Source organism: Mesocricetus auratus, unplaced genomic scaffold (genome assembly GCF_017639785.1).
Source record: "Mesocricetus auratus isolate SY011 unplaced genomic scaffold, BCM_Maur_2.0 Super-Scaffold_100029, whole genome shotgun sequence".
Taxonomy (NCBI): Eukaryota; Metazoa; Chordata; class Mammalia; order Rodentia; family Cricetidae; genus Mesocricetus; species Mesocricetus auratus.
This window is the reverse complement of record NW_024429210.1, coordinates 19,132,140-19,146,532: the sequence shown is the minus strand read 5'-3', so window position 1 is coordinate 19,146,532 and position 14,393 is coordinate 19,132,140. Positions and strand designations below refer to the sequence as shown.

The 14,393-nt window shown below is 36.1% G+C and overlaps 1 protein-coding gene and 1 long non-coding RNA gene across 9 annotated transcripts in view; one reads left to right on the top strand and one right to left on the bottom strand.

Annotated features, from left to right (window-relative positions):
* Positions 1-8,976, top strand: part of LOC110340931 — a 33,380-nt gene extending 24,404 nt beyond the window's left edge. Inside the window, exon 9 of the long non-coding RNA XR_002382772.2 lies at positions 8,291-8,976. This is a non-coding gene — a long non-coding RNA (uncharacterized LOC110340931). The remainder of the gene's footprint in view (positions 1-8,290) is intronic.
* Ccdc88a (coiled-coil domain containing 88A) overlaps positions 1-14,393 on the bottom strand; it is a 147,337-nt gene that overhangs the window by 33,182 nt on the left and 99,762 nt on the right. For all 8 annotated transcript variants that reach the window (XR_002382770.2, XM_040733247.1, XM_040733248.1 and 5 more), the window contains 2 exons: positions 8,972-9,110; positions 1,759-1,923 (listed from right to left, as the gene is read on the bottom strand). Coding sequence is in view for 7 of the 8 variants with exons in the window: in XM_040733247.1 (XP_040589181.1) it covers positions 1,759-1,923; positions 8,972-9,110 (304 nt within the window). In the remaining variant the exon portion in view is untranslated. The remainder of the gene's footprint in view (positions 1-1,758; positions 1,924-8,971; positions 9,111-14,393) is intronic.

Below are 14,393 nucleotides of genomic sequence, written 5' to 3'. Positions count from 1 at the left end.
GACAAAGAAAACTTCACTTTTATATTATATAAACAACATATCACTGTGTAAAATGGAGGTTGTAATTTTGAGGATGTGGCTGTAATAACAGCCTGAAACATCAGAAACAGGGAGGCAGGGCAGCAAGATTGCAAGTTACCTACAGAGAACTTGTCTCCAATAGCAACAGAAACAGCAAGTAAATGCACACAAGCTGAGGCAGATAATTATACTGTTCTCTTTTTAAGTCATCTGTTGAAAGGATGAAAAAGCATGCCATACTGTCTTGTTCAAACACACACACACACACACACACACACACACACACACACACACACACGTTGTTTTGATACAGGGTATTTATTATACAGGACAAAATCTAAACTACCTAGGAAACAAACCTGGGCATGTCTGTGAGGGAAGTGGGTTAACTGATGTATAGATGTGTGTAGCACCATCACAGGGATTGGAGTACAGGACTCAATACAGCTGAAAAGGTGAGCTGAGCAATAGAACTTCCGTGTTACCACGATTTCCCTGCCTTCATGAATTCTATCCTGGAACTGTGAACCTATCTTTCCTTGTTCAAGTTGCTTTGGTCAGGTATCTCTGTAACTAACTGAGAATACTGTTACAAAGTGGGGCTGTGTTGTGATAACCTGGCCATATAATAGTTCTCAGACCTCTGGGAGTAGACTTCAGGAACAATGTGGCAGAGTTTGAAACTCTGGACTAGATAAGCACTACAATATTGTAAGCAAGGGCCAATCTGGTAGGATTTTGGAAGAGCAGAAGAGGAACACAGTGGGAAAACTATGGAAAATTCAGATAGAAGCCATTTACATTATATTATGGCAAAATCTGGTTATATTCCTCCCATGTGCTGAGAAACTGAACTCAAAAGTCATGGACAAATTGCTTTGGTGGAGGAAATCTCAAAACAGGATAGCATTCAGTGTCATGGTTACTGTAAGCCCCTCCAGCCACTTCCCAAGGACCTCTAACTGCCAGGTTCCACCCTCCACCCTCAGTACACCCTAACTGCTGGACCCTGCCCCATCCGACAGAATGAAAAGCCCAATCTCTGGACATGAAATCCCACCAATCTCCACCCTGGAAAAGTTCTACCTCCTTCCCAAGAACTCTACATAAGCCATACATCCTGTATCAGTTTGCTGTTTCAAGCCTGAGCAGCCACCCTCCTGCCTTTCTCCCTCCCAATGAATCTCCTGTGTGAGGTTTCTTGTGCAGTGTGACTGTGGAAGTCCTTGGCTCCCTGATGTGGAGCTGAAATGCTTACAGTTACTGCTTGCTGTTTTTATTCTGTCTACAGACAAAAAGGAAAACAAAGCAAAAAGATACAAAAATAGCTGACAAGGAGAGGGCATAAAGCCACAGCTAAGATAGTTCTGAGACAGCAGCTGTAACTATTAAAGAGAAGCACTGATTAAGCTTGTGATTGACATACAAGAGGGTAAAGAGCAAAGCATACTAAATTTAGATTTTTATATGATAAACTAGACAAGGAAGTACAAAATAAATTTATGAAAGATAAATATATCCAACAATGCATTATTTCTCAAGTTTTATTTCTACTAAGAATTTTTTTTTCAAGACAGGGTTTCCCTGTATTGTTCTGGAAGTTGTCCTGGAACTCGCTCTGTAGACCAGGCTGGCCTCAAACTCACAGAGATCCGCCTGCCTCTGCCTCCCGAGTGCTGGGATTAAAGGGGTGTGCCACCAAGGCCCGGCCTCCTACTAAGAATTTTAAATACTTACATTTCTTTCTACTTCGATTAACCTGTCTTTAACTTTTAGGAGCTCTCTGGTCGTTTCTTGACTTTCTCGCTCCCATCTGTTATCTTCCCCAGAGACAGGAAGGGAGCTCTGCACCATCGTTTCCTCATCTTGTCTCTGTTTGAGAGCTTCATAATTTTTTTTCACCTAAAATTATTTAAAATACTTTAATGGGAAGAAAAAAATCACAAAGGTTTTTAATATTTCTCAATTACTTTGGGTCTGTATTGGTCTGGTGAGTATGACAGATACTTTACTTTAAAATGTGATAAATGTGTGATTACAATTACTGTGATCAAAAGCTTTTTGGAATGCAAATGTGGGGGCTGGAGAGGCAGTTCAGTGGTTAAGAGGACTTCTTGCACTTCCAGAGAACCCAAGTTTGGGCAGTTCACAACCACCTACAACTCCAGCTCCAGGACTCCCCCTCTCCCCCAACACACACACGCATACTTATAAATACAAATAAATTAAATAGTAAAAGAAGACCCTGTGTTATAAAATTACTGTAATATATATTATTCTAGAGGAATAAAAAGATACTTGGCTCCTCTGAGACCTCTTACTGGTAATGAGCATGGACCTTAGCAGCCTGCATAAGAACACATTCTCGGGTTATAACACACATACAGAAACATTACACCAAATCCTGTTCACATGTACAATTCATGCATACGAGGAAAGGTCAATCCAGGATAAAAAATAAAAGATAATAAACAACAATAAAGAAGAAAATGTCCCTCCATAATAGATTAACTGGACACTTAATATTAACAATTAATTTAGTGCAACCTCTAACCAACTTAAAGATCTTTATGTAAGCAGCAAACAAATATTTGACACATGTTAACACTGGCTTTCAAAAATTCCTACACTAGTTAAGCAAATATTTTTAGGAATCTAATCTTCTAAGAATAATACATTACCTAGACTTACCTAGACTAACTATTAATAAAACAATAACTTATTTACTTAACTCCTGATCCACACACATTACTAATGTAATTTATCGTGTAATAAGTAATTCAAAGATGTATCTTCTACAGGAAGTTTTTAGTTTGAGTTGACTCTTTTGTTTGTTGTTTTGAGACAGGTCTCATGTAAGCCAGACTGGCCTTGAACTCTGGATCTCACTTTCCATCACCTGTTAAGTGCTAAGACTACAGATGTCAGACACCACACTGGGCCTCAAACTTACTTAAAGTAGACTGCAGTAACATCAGAAAAGATTTGAGTGATACATAGCTTGAATTGCTACTAACGTGAAAAAACTTGATCATCTTCTGTGATCAAAACTGCCAACTTTAACACCTCTCTATAATTAGTTTTCAAGGTCTATTTTTAAGACTAAAAACGAATTCTGCATATGAATGTTTTGTCTCATGAAAGTGTGTACACCATGTGCATGCCTGTCAAGGACAGAAGAGGGAGGGTATAGGAACTTGAGCTATGAACAGGTGTGAGTTGCTGTGTGGATGTTAGGAATTGAATCCAGGGTCTCTGGAAGAGCAGTCAGTGGTTGCTGACTACCATCTCCCCAACCTGAAGTACATTATTTTTAAGTATGCTGTGCCTGTGTCTGTGCATTTGAGTATAGGAACCCGCAGAGGCCAAAGGCTTCAGATCTCCAGGAGTTGAAGTTGCAGGTGGTTGGGATCCACCTAATGTGGGTGCTGGGAACCAAACTCAGATGTTCTGGAAGAACAGTACATACTCTCAACTGTTGAGCCATCTCTCTAGCTCTCTTTGATTCAAATTTACTACTATACTTATCTTGATTTGCCAGTTATTTTAGATATTTATAGTACATTAAAAAATAGCACCATACTTTATATTAAGGGCAGAAATGATTAAAATAGTTTGCGTTGTATAAAACTTAAGGGAACCTTTAATTTAGCAGTAAATAAGCATTACTACTAGTGAGTTACAAAATGATTAAAATAAAAATAGTCAAGATGGAATGGAATGTAAGTTTGGCCAGTGATGCTGGCTACTCCTATTTTCTAGGTTTACAACGCTGTGGTCAAATGCAATATTAAAGAGAGTTGACATAAGAAAACTGCTATGTCAGGTATATGCTATTTTGTTTCTGTTTTGCAAAAAAAAAAGTTCAGTTGTGTTTGATAACAAAAGTGGAAAATGACAACCAAATATAAGGGAGATGGAAATAAAACTCAAGATTTCCAAGTTATAATCGGTTCATGGGTTCCTTTAGCTTACATATCGTTAATCAAAATCCTTATATTCACACATGAAATGAATTAAGTTTAAGTAAGAATAAAATATTGTACAACAAAGAAATGCATAGTCAATTTAAAATTTAAAGTCCATTAAGTTAAAGTTTAAAATAGTATTATAGGTTATATTGTAAATTCAAATTTTCAGTGATTATCAAAGATAGTGTGACCTTTTAGAACTGAGGTATGATCTATACATAGTTTCTAATGCATTGATTACAAGAAATAGATGGTCTATTTTTTCAGAATAACATGTACCTATGTGACTTATCAACGTGGTAAGAGTAGTTCTATCACTGGAAGGATCACTATTTAAAAGACAAAATTGTTCTACTGTTTTTCACCAAATTTAGTTTTGCATGTTTTAAAACGTCATATAAAACATATTACACAATATGTAATCTTTTTATGTATATTTTTCTAAGCATATTTTAATCTTTACAAATGTTAAATGCATCAATATTTTTACCCCCTTTTCTAACATTGTACTGTCTTTTATGATATGAATATACCAACATTTCCTTATTCAATTATCAGTTGAGGGTCACTGGGTTATTTCTAGTTTTTAATTAATTTATATATATATACATATATATGTGTGTGTGTGTGTGTGTAGGTGTTTGCTTGTGTATACATGTGTAGATCAGAGGTATATTCCTCAACTGCTCTCACATTAAAAACATTAGACAAGGAGTTGGAGCGATGACTCAGCAATTAAGAGTAGCTTGCTGCTCTTTCATAGGCCCATTCCCCATCACCCATGTTGGGTTACTAACAACTCCAAGTTTGTAACTGCAGTTCCACAGGTTTCAACACTCTCTTCTGATCTCCACAGGCACCTGTACACTTGAAGCACTGTGCCCTAAACATCCATACACATAAACTTAAAAATAATTTAAAAATCAGATAACTTGATCAAGTTGGTTTCATTCCAGGGATGTATGGACAGTCTGGCACATACAAATCAGATAAGTAACTCAAGCAACAGACTCTGACACAGTTCACTGCATCACCTCAATAGATGCAGAAAAGGCTTCTGATGAAAACCCTGAAGAAATTAGAACACAAGCACATACCTCAACATAATAAATGCTACATTCAACAAACCCATAGCCCACATTATACTAAATAGGGAAAAACTGAAACCGTTTCCTCTCAAATCTGGAATGAAGCAAGAATATCTATCTTCTCCATTGTTATTCATGTAGACTTGAAGTCTTTCTTATCTACAGCAGTAAGGCAACAAATAAAAAGGAGCAAGCAGAAGAAGAAGTCAAACCATCCATATTTTTTTTGACAACATGATCCTATATGGAAAAGATCTTAGGGTTCCATCAGAAACACTTAGATCTGATTGATAAATACTTTTATTGAAGTAGCTGTATACAAAATTATCATTCAGAAACCAGCAGTTTTCTATATACTGATAGTGAACACGCTGAGAAAGGAATTTGGAAAGCATCCTCATTTACAAAAGCCTCAAGAAAAAGACAACACATCTAAGAGTAAATCTAAGAGGCTAAAGACCTTTACAAAGACATCTTTAAACGCAAAACAGATAGGAGAAGGATTAGAGTATATGGAAAGTCCTCCCATGTTCATGGATTAGCAAAATTAGTATTTTAAAATGGCTATATTCCACCAAAAATTTTATACTTAAAATATCTACTAATATAATTCAGATTATGATTGGTATTACACTAAATAGATTAATTTTCTATCTGGTATTTATTTATTCTAGTACTGGGGACCAAATCTAGGTTTTGGGCAAGCTGGACAAGTGTTGAACCACTGAGCTATATCGAAACCTAAAATATGTCATATTAACAATATACAACACTTAATGATATGGTGTTCCCTTCCATTTACTGAGCTATTCTTTATATTTTATTAATGCAGAGATTTTTAAAATACTTCATGGTATTTTACAGTATTATAAATGGTATTTTTCTTTTAAATGGTATTTTTCTTTTAAATTTCATTTTCTAATCTTTCATTGCTAATACATTCAAATGTGGTTAAGAGCTTATATACTGATTTTTAAACTATGACATTTGATAAAACACATTTCATATCATTTTCTATAAATTCTTTCGAATTTCCTGCCAAAGTAATCACTCATGTCAGAAGTCAATAAATATATCTGTATAATGCAATGGTTCAGTGGTTAGGAGAGCTTTACTGCTCTTCCAGAGTATCCAAGTTTGGCTTCCAGCCACATCAGGTGGTTCACAGCCACCTATAACTACAGCTTCAGGGGATCCAACACCCCATTCTGGCCTCCATAGGCACCTGCACATATACCCACACAATATACACAAAAACAAAATCCTTTTCTTTTAAAAATCAGCATTTCTTTTCCTTACCCTAATACACTGAGAGTAACAACACAGTGTTTAATAGAAACAGTGAGAGCTCATCGCTCCTCTCTCTCTGTCACTGGAGACCAATCAATGTCTTTGCTTTCTTTCTGAAAGTACACAGTCTTTTATCATTAAGGATGATGTTCAGTGTAGGCATCTATAAACACCCTTTACTTATTAAATTAGATTTTTTATGTGAGATTGGTATTAATTCCTTTAACTATAATTGTGGACAGGTCATTCTCCATGTAGTTCTATAAATATAGACATAGTTTGAAGCTACTATTAGACATGAGAATATTTAATCTTGCTATGTCACAGAGCTAAAATGACCAATTTATAATTTTTAGCTGAGATAAGTTATTGCTATAAAACTACGTAATCCTCATACATAATAGTTTTTTTTATTAGCGTTACAACAATATATTACTTTTCATCAAAATCTCTTGTAGGTGGCATCTCAGTAGGTTTCACTTTTCCATTGAACATAATCACCTCTGCTTTAGAATGGGGGTGTTTAGGCCTTTTCACAGCAAACTGATAGACTTTGCCTTAAAACTTCCCTTTTAGTACTTATTTTCTATTTGTCTACTCTGTACTTTGTTCTGTTTCTTTCTGCCTTCCTTTGGATTTTTAAAATTCTCTTTTATATTTTTATGCCATAGTTTACATTGTTTATGTCTAAACTTCAGAATCTATTTTCAAGTAATATGCCTCTTCCTGTAACAATAAGAAAGCTTAGAAAAGTACAATTTCATATGAATTCATATATACAGGAGTAAGTCAGTTTACAACCATTATGCAAAAAGATGAAGTTAAAGACAGTGATGGAATTTGATTATTTCTAATATTTAGACTTAAAACACAAAAACCAAGTCATATACAAACCTACTTATTTTCTTGCTGAATAGTTTCATGAAGGCATTGTTATTTGTAACCTACTAATATTGTTTAACAAAGTACAAAATTCAGCACATAAAGCTGATTATTTATGCTAACAAAGCAGAACTCTGAACCAGTGTAGGTTCCATGATGTCAAAATCTGTGGCAAATACCAGTAAAGATGCTATAGGTATATAGTGAACAAAAGTCTTCCCTTTCTGCTGTAGAAACTCAAATTTGGTTAACTTTCTCTGGAACAGTATTCTCAATCTTCCTAATGCTTCAATTCTTTAATATAGTTCTTAATGCTGTTGTGACCCCCAAACATAAACTTATTTCATTGTTACTTCATAACTAATTTTGCTCTTATGAATTGTAATATATATGAAATTCAGCATATCTGATATGTAACCTCCAAAGGGGTTGTGACTCATAGGTTGAGAACAGCTGCTCTAGAAGCATAATAAAACTAGAATATTTGATTATTAAGCAGCAATACTTATGTGTGTTAGACTATCTAGATTGTTAGTCTATCTAGAATAGGAAAACAAATAGAAAGCATGATTTCTCTCCAGGCAAGAACTCTTATAATCAATATGTACACATTGCAGATTTTAAATAATGACTGCTATGAAGCACCAAGTCTCAAAATCAGAGCAGTTCTCTCCTACTACAGGGTATATCATCTGTTTTGCTTGGACCATAATCTGGTACAAATATATGTTACATGGAACAACAAGATAGTTCAGTAGTTCATGGTGCTTGCTGTCAAGCCTGGCAACCTGAGTTTGATCCCCAGGACCCACATGGTAGAAAGGAGATCTCCCACAAGTTGTCCATCGACCTCCATAGGCAACAGGCATGCTGTACCCCACCCCCATATGTGTGAATGTGTGTGTGTGTGAGAGAGAGAGAGAGTGTGTGTATGTGTGTGTAAATACAAATAAAAAATGAAAAAAATTAAAAATCCATCTCACATAATTATATGGAGAGACACCTAATCCTGCCTAGTTGTCTACTTTCATTTCCTAGGGTTATTCTGAATAGATCTAAATATGGCCTACAGTAATCTCATCACTCCATCTATGTGTCATGTGGGAACACGTCTACAATCCCTGTGCTTAGGTAAGATATCCTTGGCTATATGATAACTTTAAGGTCAACCTGTGCTACAACAGCGCCTGTCTATAAAAAGTGAAAAACAAAGGAAAAGACAACCGCTGGAGCAATGAGGAGACTGAAAAGGGAAGACTGAAACAGAATGTAACTCTTCTCTATTGCTTACAAACAGGTGAGCCCTTTATACTTCAATTTAGTCACTTTAGTGAAAACAGTGCTTAGCTTCACGCAATAACTCCAAATCTCACAAGAAAACAGATCTAGCGAGCATCTTATTTGTGAGCAGTTCAGTTGCTTTCCCTATACCATACGTATGGCTGGCCTCTGTCTTCACAGTCATATCTTTATCGATTAAAATTTACCTGGGGCTCAACAGGAAAAATGCACCAGAGAAAGGTATCACCTGTAAGAGGAACTATTACATATTTGAAAACATTGAGTAAATTGTAGCACATCCCTCTTACAAAGATCTCTTTAAGTACACTCCCAAATGTATGAAACAGAATGAAATACTAACATAAATACATCCGAGTTTTTGTTTTCTCTTTGTTTTTCTGTTCAAGCACTTATATATTTTGAAGAAAAAAAACTTACTGTTTTAAGTTCTTGACGCAATTGTTGATTGTAATTTGTAGACTCTTCCAACCGAGCTTCTAAAGCAGCAATTTTTTCTTCTTTTATTTCAAGGGACTTCTTAAGAGTAGATTCTAATTTTGATTCCAAAAGTTTGTACCTATTATTACAAGAGTAATATAGTTTGTCATTAGATATCAAAACACTTTTAGAGACAAGCTATGATTACAACATTGATGTATTAAATGAGATTTATAAGCCTTCATGTTTGTTATCTTCCTCTTTGTAGTGGTCACAGGACAAACTTTAGTAGTAAACAGAACTCCGAATTACTGTCAAGACTACCAAAAGAACAGTTAGTGCTCAAAAAGGGAAGCTAAATAGCTAAATCTCCAAGTATTTCATCTAGATTTATAAGACTAAAATAGAAAAAAGTTGATGTATCCTTTATATCACACGTATGTATGTCTGTGACATTAGTATGTATACATTTTTATGTAACGGTCAATATGAGCAGTTAAGACTTAAAACTTACTGTAAGCTGGGCATGGTGACATACACCTTTTATTCCAATACCTGTAAGGCTCAGGAATGCCTACCCTATAAAAAGAGTTCTAGGCCAGTGAGGGCTACACAGTGAGACCAAGCAAAACAAAACACCTCAGTACTGGCTGCCTTTAAACAGTTACAATAAAAAAGACAATGCTACTCATGGCACATTATGGTAAGAGTCAGGCAGATGTGAATACCAATATTCTAGTTACATTACAGTATCTTAGAATGCATAAGTTGTTATTAAGTAGTTTTAAAATTTGTGCTTATATGATATATGCATATATATGTATACACATTTATGCGCCATGGGTAGAGCGGGTATCCTTTTCTGTCACTGTCTTAGTCCCCTGACAGCGTCTCTCATTGAACCTGTAGTTTGTTTTTCAGTTAAGCGGGCTGGCCATCACATCCCAGAGGTCTTGCTGGTCTTCCTGTTGTACAGTCCCTAATCCCTGACCCAACCCAAGGTTGTAGGCACACATGCCCAGTTTTCTACATGGGCACTAAGGATGCAAACTCAGGTCTTCACACTTGCATAGCAATTTCAGAGTATACAGTAAAATAAAGGCTTTTGGTTAATGTGATTTTTATACCCAAAGAACCCAAAGAGAGAGCTGAGTATGGTGGTGCATGCTTGTAATCCCAGCACCTGAGAGGTGAAAGCAAGAGCATCAGGAACAGAGTTCAGGGTCATCAGCAGCAACACCATCAGTTAAAAACTAGTCTGAATTACACAAGACCCTACCTCAGTATCCTCCATGACTTGAAAGACAAAACCACTGGACAAATGGGACACCCAAAAAAGGACAAATCAGCAAGAGAAAAATTGCCCAAGAAAGAGAGTAAACTGGCCTAATGGTACAGCACATTTCCAACATGACAGAATCTCTTAAATCTTCCCAAATTTTTGTTTCTACTCTCCTCTACAGACATATAATGGTAGTTTTGTAATCCCAATTGAGTTAAAAATTAAAGCTGGTTTTGGAGTTGGGGTGTGGCTTTCTCCTTTATCAAGCATGCTTGTTAAAGGAAAATCCAAAAATCTCTGTATCATGTCAGAAGAGCCACCTGGTATGGGGACAGAAGAAAAACTAAATTAAGGGCCTACTCTATTACCACTAATTTCACAATTCTTTGGTTTTGACTCTTTAAAACCTTTCTTAGGGTAAAATTTATAAGGCTATTACATATCTATAAACTTTCTGTTGTGATATTATAATGATCATATACAATACTAATTCTAGAAATAAACCTCATTTGGCTTCCTGTACATGATTTCAGGCTTTAGACTGAAGCAGATAATTAGGAACTAAATTTGTGTAACCTGAATGTATTTAACAGATTGTGGTCCTTTAGTGTCTCAGAAATCTGCTGCATATGACACATATGTTTGAAGTTTTCTGCAGTGAACTGTGACCATCCATTAAAGACCTTTGAGGTTTCTAAGATGATGCTCCATGCCCCCACAATGATGAATCCACATGGATTGTGATAATGCCACACCATCCAAAGATTAGCTGTGGGCTACAAACTGCTCATAACAACTTCAATGTGGTTAACTAAGATGGTCCAGCCTCATGCACTACTCCAGTCAGGACTTCAGATAAGCCCTGTACCTTCCCATTACACCAAGACTAGATAACAACTAGCTCTCCCAGGACTTGACCATTATCTTAATTTTCTCAGGGTTCCCTAAAGAAGCCATCACCCCCAAACAACAGGAAGCAGGCTAGAGAACTTGATGCCCACATTCCCAAGAGGTGGCGGGGGCAGTTTTTGGTTGTTCAGTGGATTATGTTTATCGTTGTTTTAGGGGGTTGCTTGTAAGCTGTTATTGGTCATAGTCAGGAAAGAAGCTAAGCAAAGGAGATTAGATTCAGGGAATCTTTCTGAAAAAAAAAAGGGGGGGTATATAGGAATGACAGAATAAAAGGGTAGATTACTTAATCTAGTTTTAAACTGAAAACCAACTATTAATCTCAAATATTTTACATCAGTATGAATTTTCATATATTGACACAAATTTAAGGTTGTTTTTGTTAGAGCACAATGTATATATGTTTCTACTTTTGTTTAAGGTATTGTACCAATGCAGCTCATTTAAAAAATGTAATATAAAGTTCTAGTCATTGAAAACTATTATTACAAACTATTTAGGATGACAAAGAAATGCAGGTTAGTAGTTAGTCATCTATAACAATCAAACTTATAGTCATGTAGGTATGTTTTCAAGGTTAAATAGATATATTTTAACAAATAAATAGTAGTCTTCAAACACTTCAAAGATTTACAGAATATGGCATTTAAGATGTTGTAATAATAAAGGCTTTTCATGAGACCAAGACATATCTGCTACTATCAGCACCAATTTACTTCAAAAAAAGCATGATGGGCATAAAAGAACCTCCACATAGAGTTTGCTTTCATTATGGCAGTTAGTTTCTGGGCAAGAAACTGCCCTTGCCTCAACTGCAGACATATGCTGTCCAAAGGGGAAAAGCAGGATATAAAAGAAGGTGACTGGTGAACTTTGCCAAGACAAGGTAGGACAGTCCTTTAAAATTCCTGCTTCACACAAAAGTCTGTCAGATATGGTAGGCATGTAGGCTGCAGACAGATGCCCCAATATTGCAGAGGAGCCTTGGGTGACTGTTTGGGCAGCTAGATGTCTATATAGATTTGGAAGTCGCTTGCCTTGCACTTCGTGTTTACTTAGGTAATAAATATATCCTTCTTAGGTCTCTGATGGGGTTGAAGACAAGATAGTTATAGTTACAAGCTTTCCTTGTTACCAAGTCCAGAAAAGAACCTCACAAAAGAGACTTAAGAGCTTAAGTTGTTTATCTAAGAAAATGTTTTAAAAGGTCTAAAAACATTTTTCTAGGTTGCAAATATAAGTTATGATATAAAGTAAATTAGATACAAAACTTTGGATCCATCAAGATAGGATAGATAATACAGTATTTTCTCAGATTTTGCCAAATACAAATGAAATGGACATTGCGAATATAATTCTTAATTGATAATTGTTCTTATTGTATACAGTTTTTGAAAGGGGTAAATTAAACTCAAGGACCTCACTTCTAATCATTTAGAAATAAAGGGACCAGACCCTCACTCAGCCCCCTGCTTTACCAGCCATGAAAGGCTACAGAAAAGACACATAGGCCTCCGACACAAGGAAACTCCAGATCCTCTGTTCTCCCAGAGCCTAGGGCCAAAAGTGAATGCAAAGAAACTCCAGACGCCTCCCCAACCCCTGGCCTCCTAGATACTTGGTTCCTGGGAACTGTTTAGCCACAAAAGAAACTTCAGGGGGGGATCAAAACCTCCCCTGTAGTCTCCAGGATATAGTTCTGAAAATTAATGGTATCTATGTACAACAGGCCACCTGCAAGTGACAAGACAATGTCATAGAAACCACAGAGTGTTCCCTCTCAACATTGACCAATGAAAATAATTGATACACAGGTATTCATGTCAAAACATGACTTTGAGAATTTCTCTTAATTGTTCTCAAATGTCAACCAATCAGAAACCAACTCATACCTACTGATGTAATCCTGTAACTTTTGTCTATAAAAATCTAGCAGTAGACAAGGAACTTTACTCCCTCTGGAGGCTGCTGTTTCAGCTTGCTAGATGGGGTCCCTGTCATGGTTGGATGAACAATTAAAACCTTGCATTTACAGTTTGGTTGGTCTGTCTTTCTGATGGTCTCTGCGGGATCTTTGCAACTTGGGCACAACAGTTTTACTTTGTTAAAGTTAAAACCTTTCCTTTTTATTTAGACAATACCTGATAACTGTTCTTATTACATATAGTTTTACAGTTAAAACCTTTTATTTCTTTCTTTTTTGTTGTTGAGACAAGGTTTCTCTGTGTAGCCTTGTCTATCCTGGAACTTACTCTGTAGACCATTGTGGCTTTGAACTCACAGAGATCTGCCTGCTTCTGCCTCTTGAGTTCTGGAATTTATTTGTTCACACTGACACTACGAGACTGGCAATAAACTTTACCTTGAATCAGAGGGCAGAGTTAGGAACTAGCTGACCAGAATTAGTCATAGAGATTTTGGAGGACCCAGGAAAAAGAGAGATACAAGAAGTAGTAGGAAGGGGCTTAGAAAGATTGGCAAGCTTTTTGGATCAAGGAAGGAGAGAGGATGTCACTGGTGACATCTCCTCTGCTTCTCTGATTTAAGGCAAAACTTTATTGGCAGTCTTGGAGTATCAGTATGAACAAATATCCCACAACACCATCCCACCTGTTACTGTAATTAACACTTTAAGAGTTATTTTTATTTCTATGCATTAGTGTGTATATGCCACATGTACAGGTGCCTGCAGAGGCCAAAAGGGACACATAACATGGGTGATGAGAACCAAACCTAGGTCCTCTGTAGCAAGTACTCTTAGTCATATCTTTTTAGCACCTATAACTAATTTTTACATTTTCTGCCTGAAAAGATTTTAAGTTTCATGAATACAAAGAACAAACTCCATTCCTTTTATTGTTGGATTGATTCTACAACAGTTTTTAATACAAAGTCTGATTTTGCTCATGTTTAATTTTTAATATCTGGATCACTTTAGACAGTTTTGAAAGTGTTGTATAGTAAGGAGAAAAAACAAAAAATCTTAGGTGAGCAGATAAAATTCCTGAAAGCATAAATTCCAAGAAACAACTATAAGTAAGAAGAAAATAGGACACAAAAGCAATCACATCTGATCACAACTGCAACAATGACTTGCTTTGTTATGCATTTACATTATTTGATTCCACCATTAACCTATATATGCTTTAATGGTAAGAAACTACCTTAGTAATACTTCAAAGTGGTAGTGACATTAATTAGAAAGACAAGAGTGACAAAGGAATTAGGAAC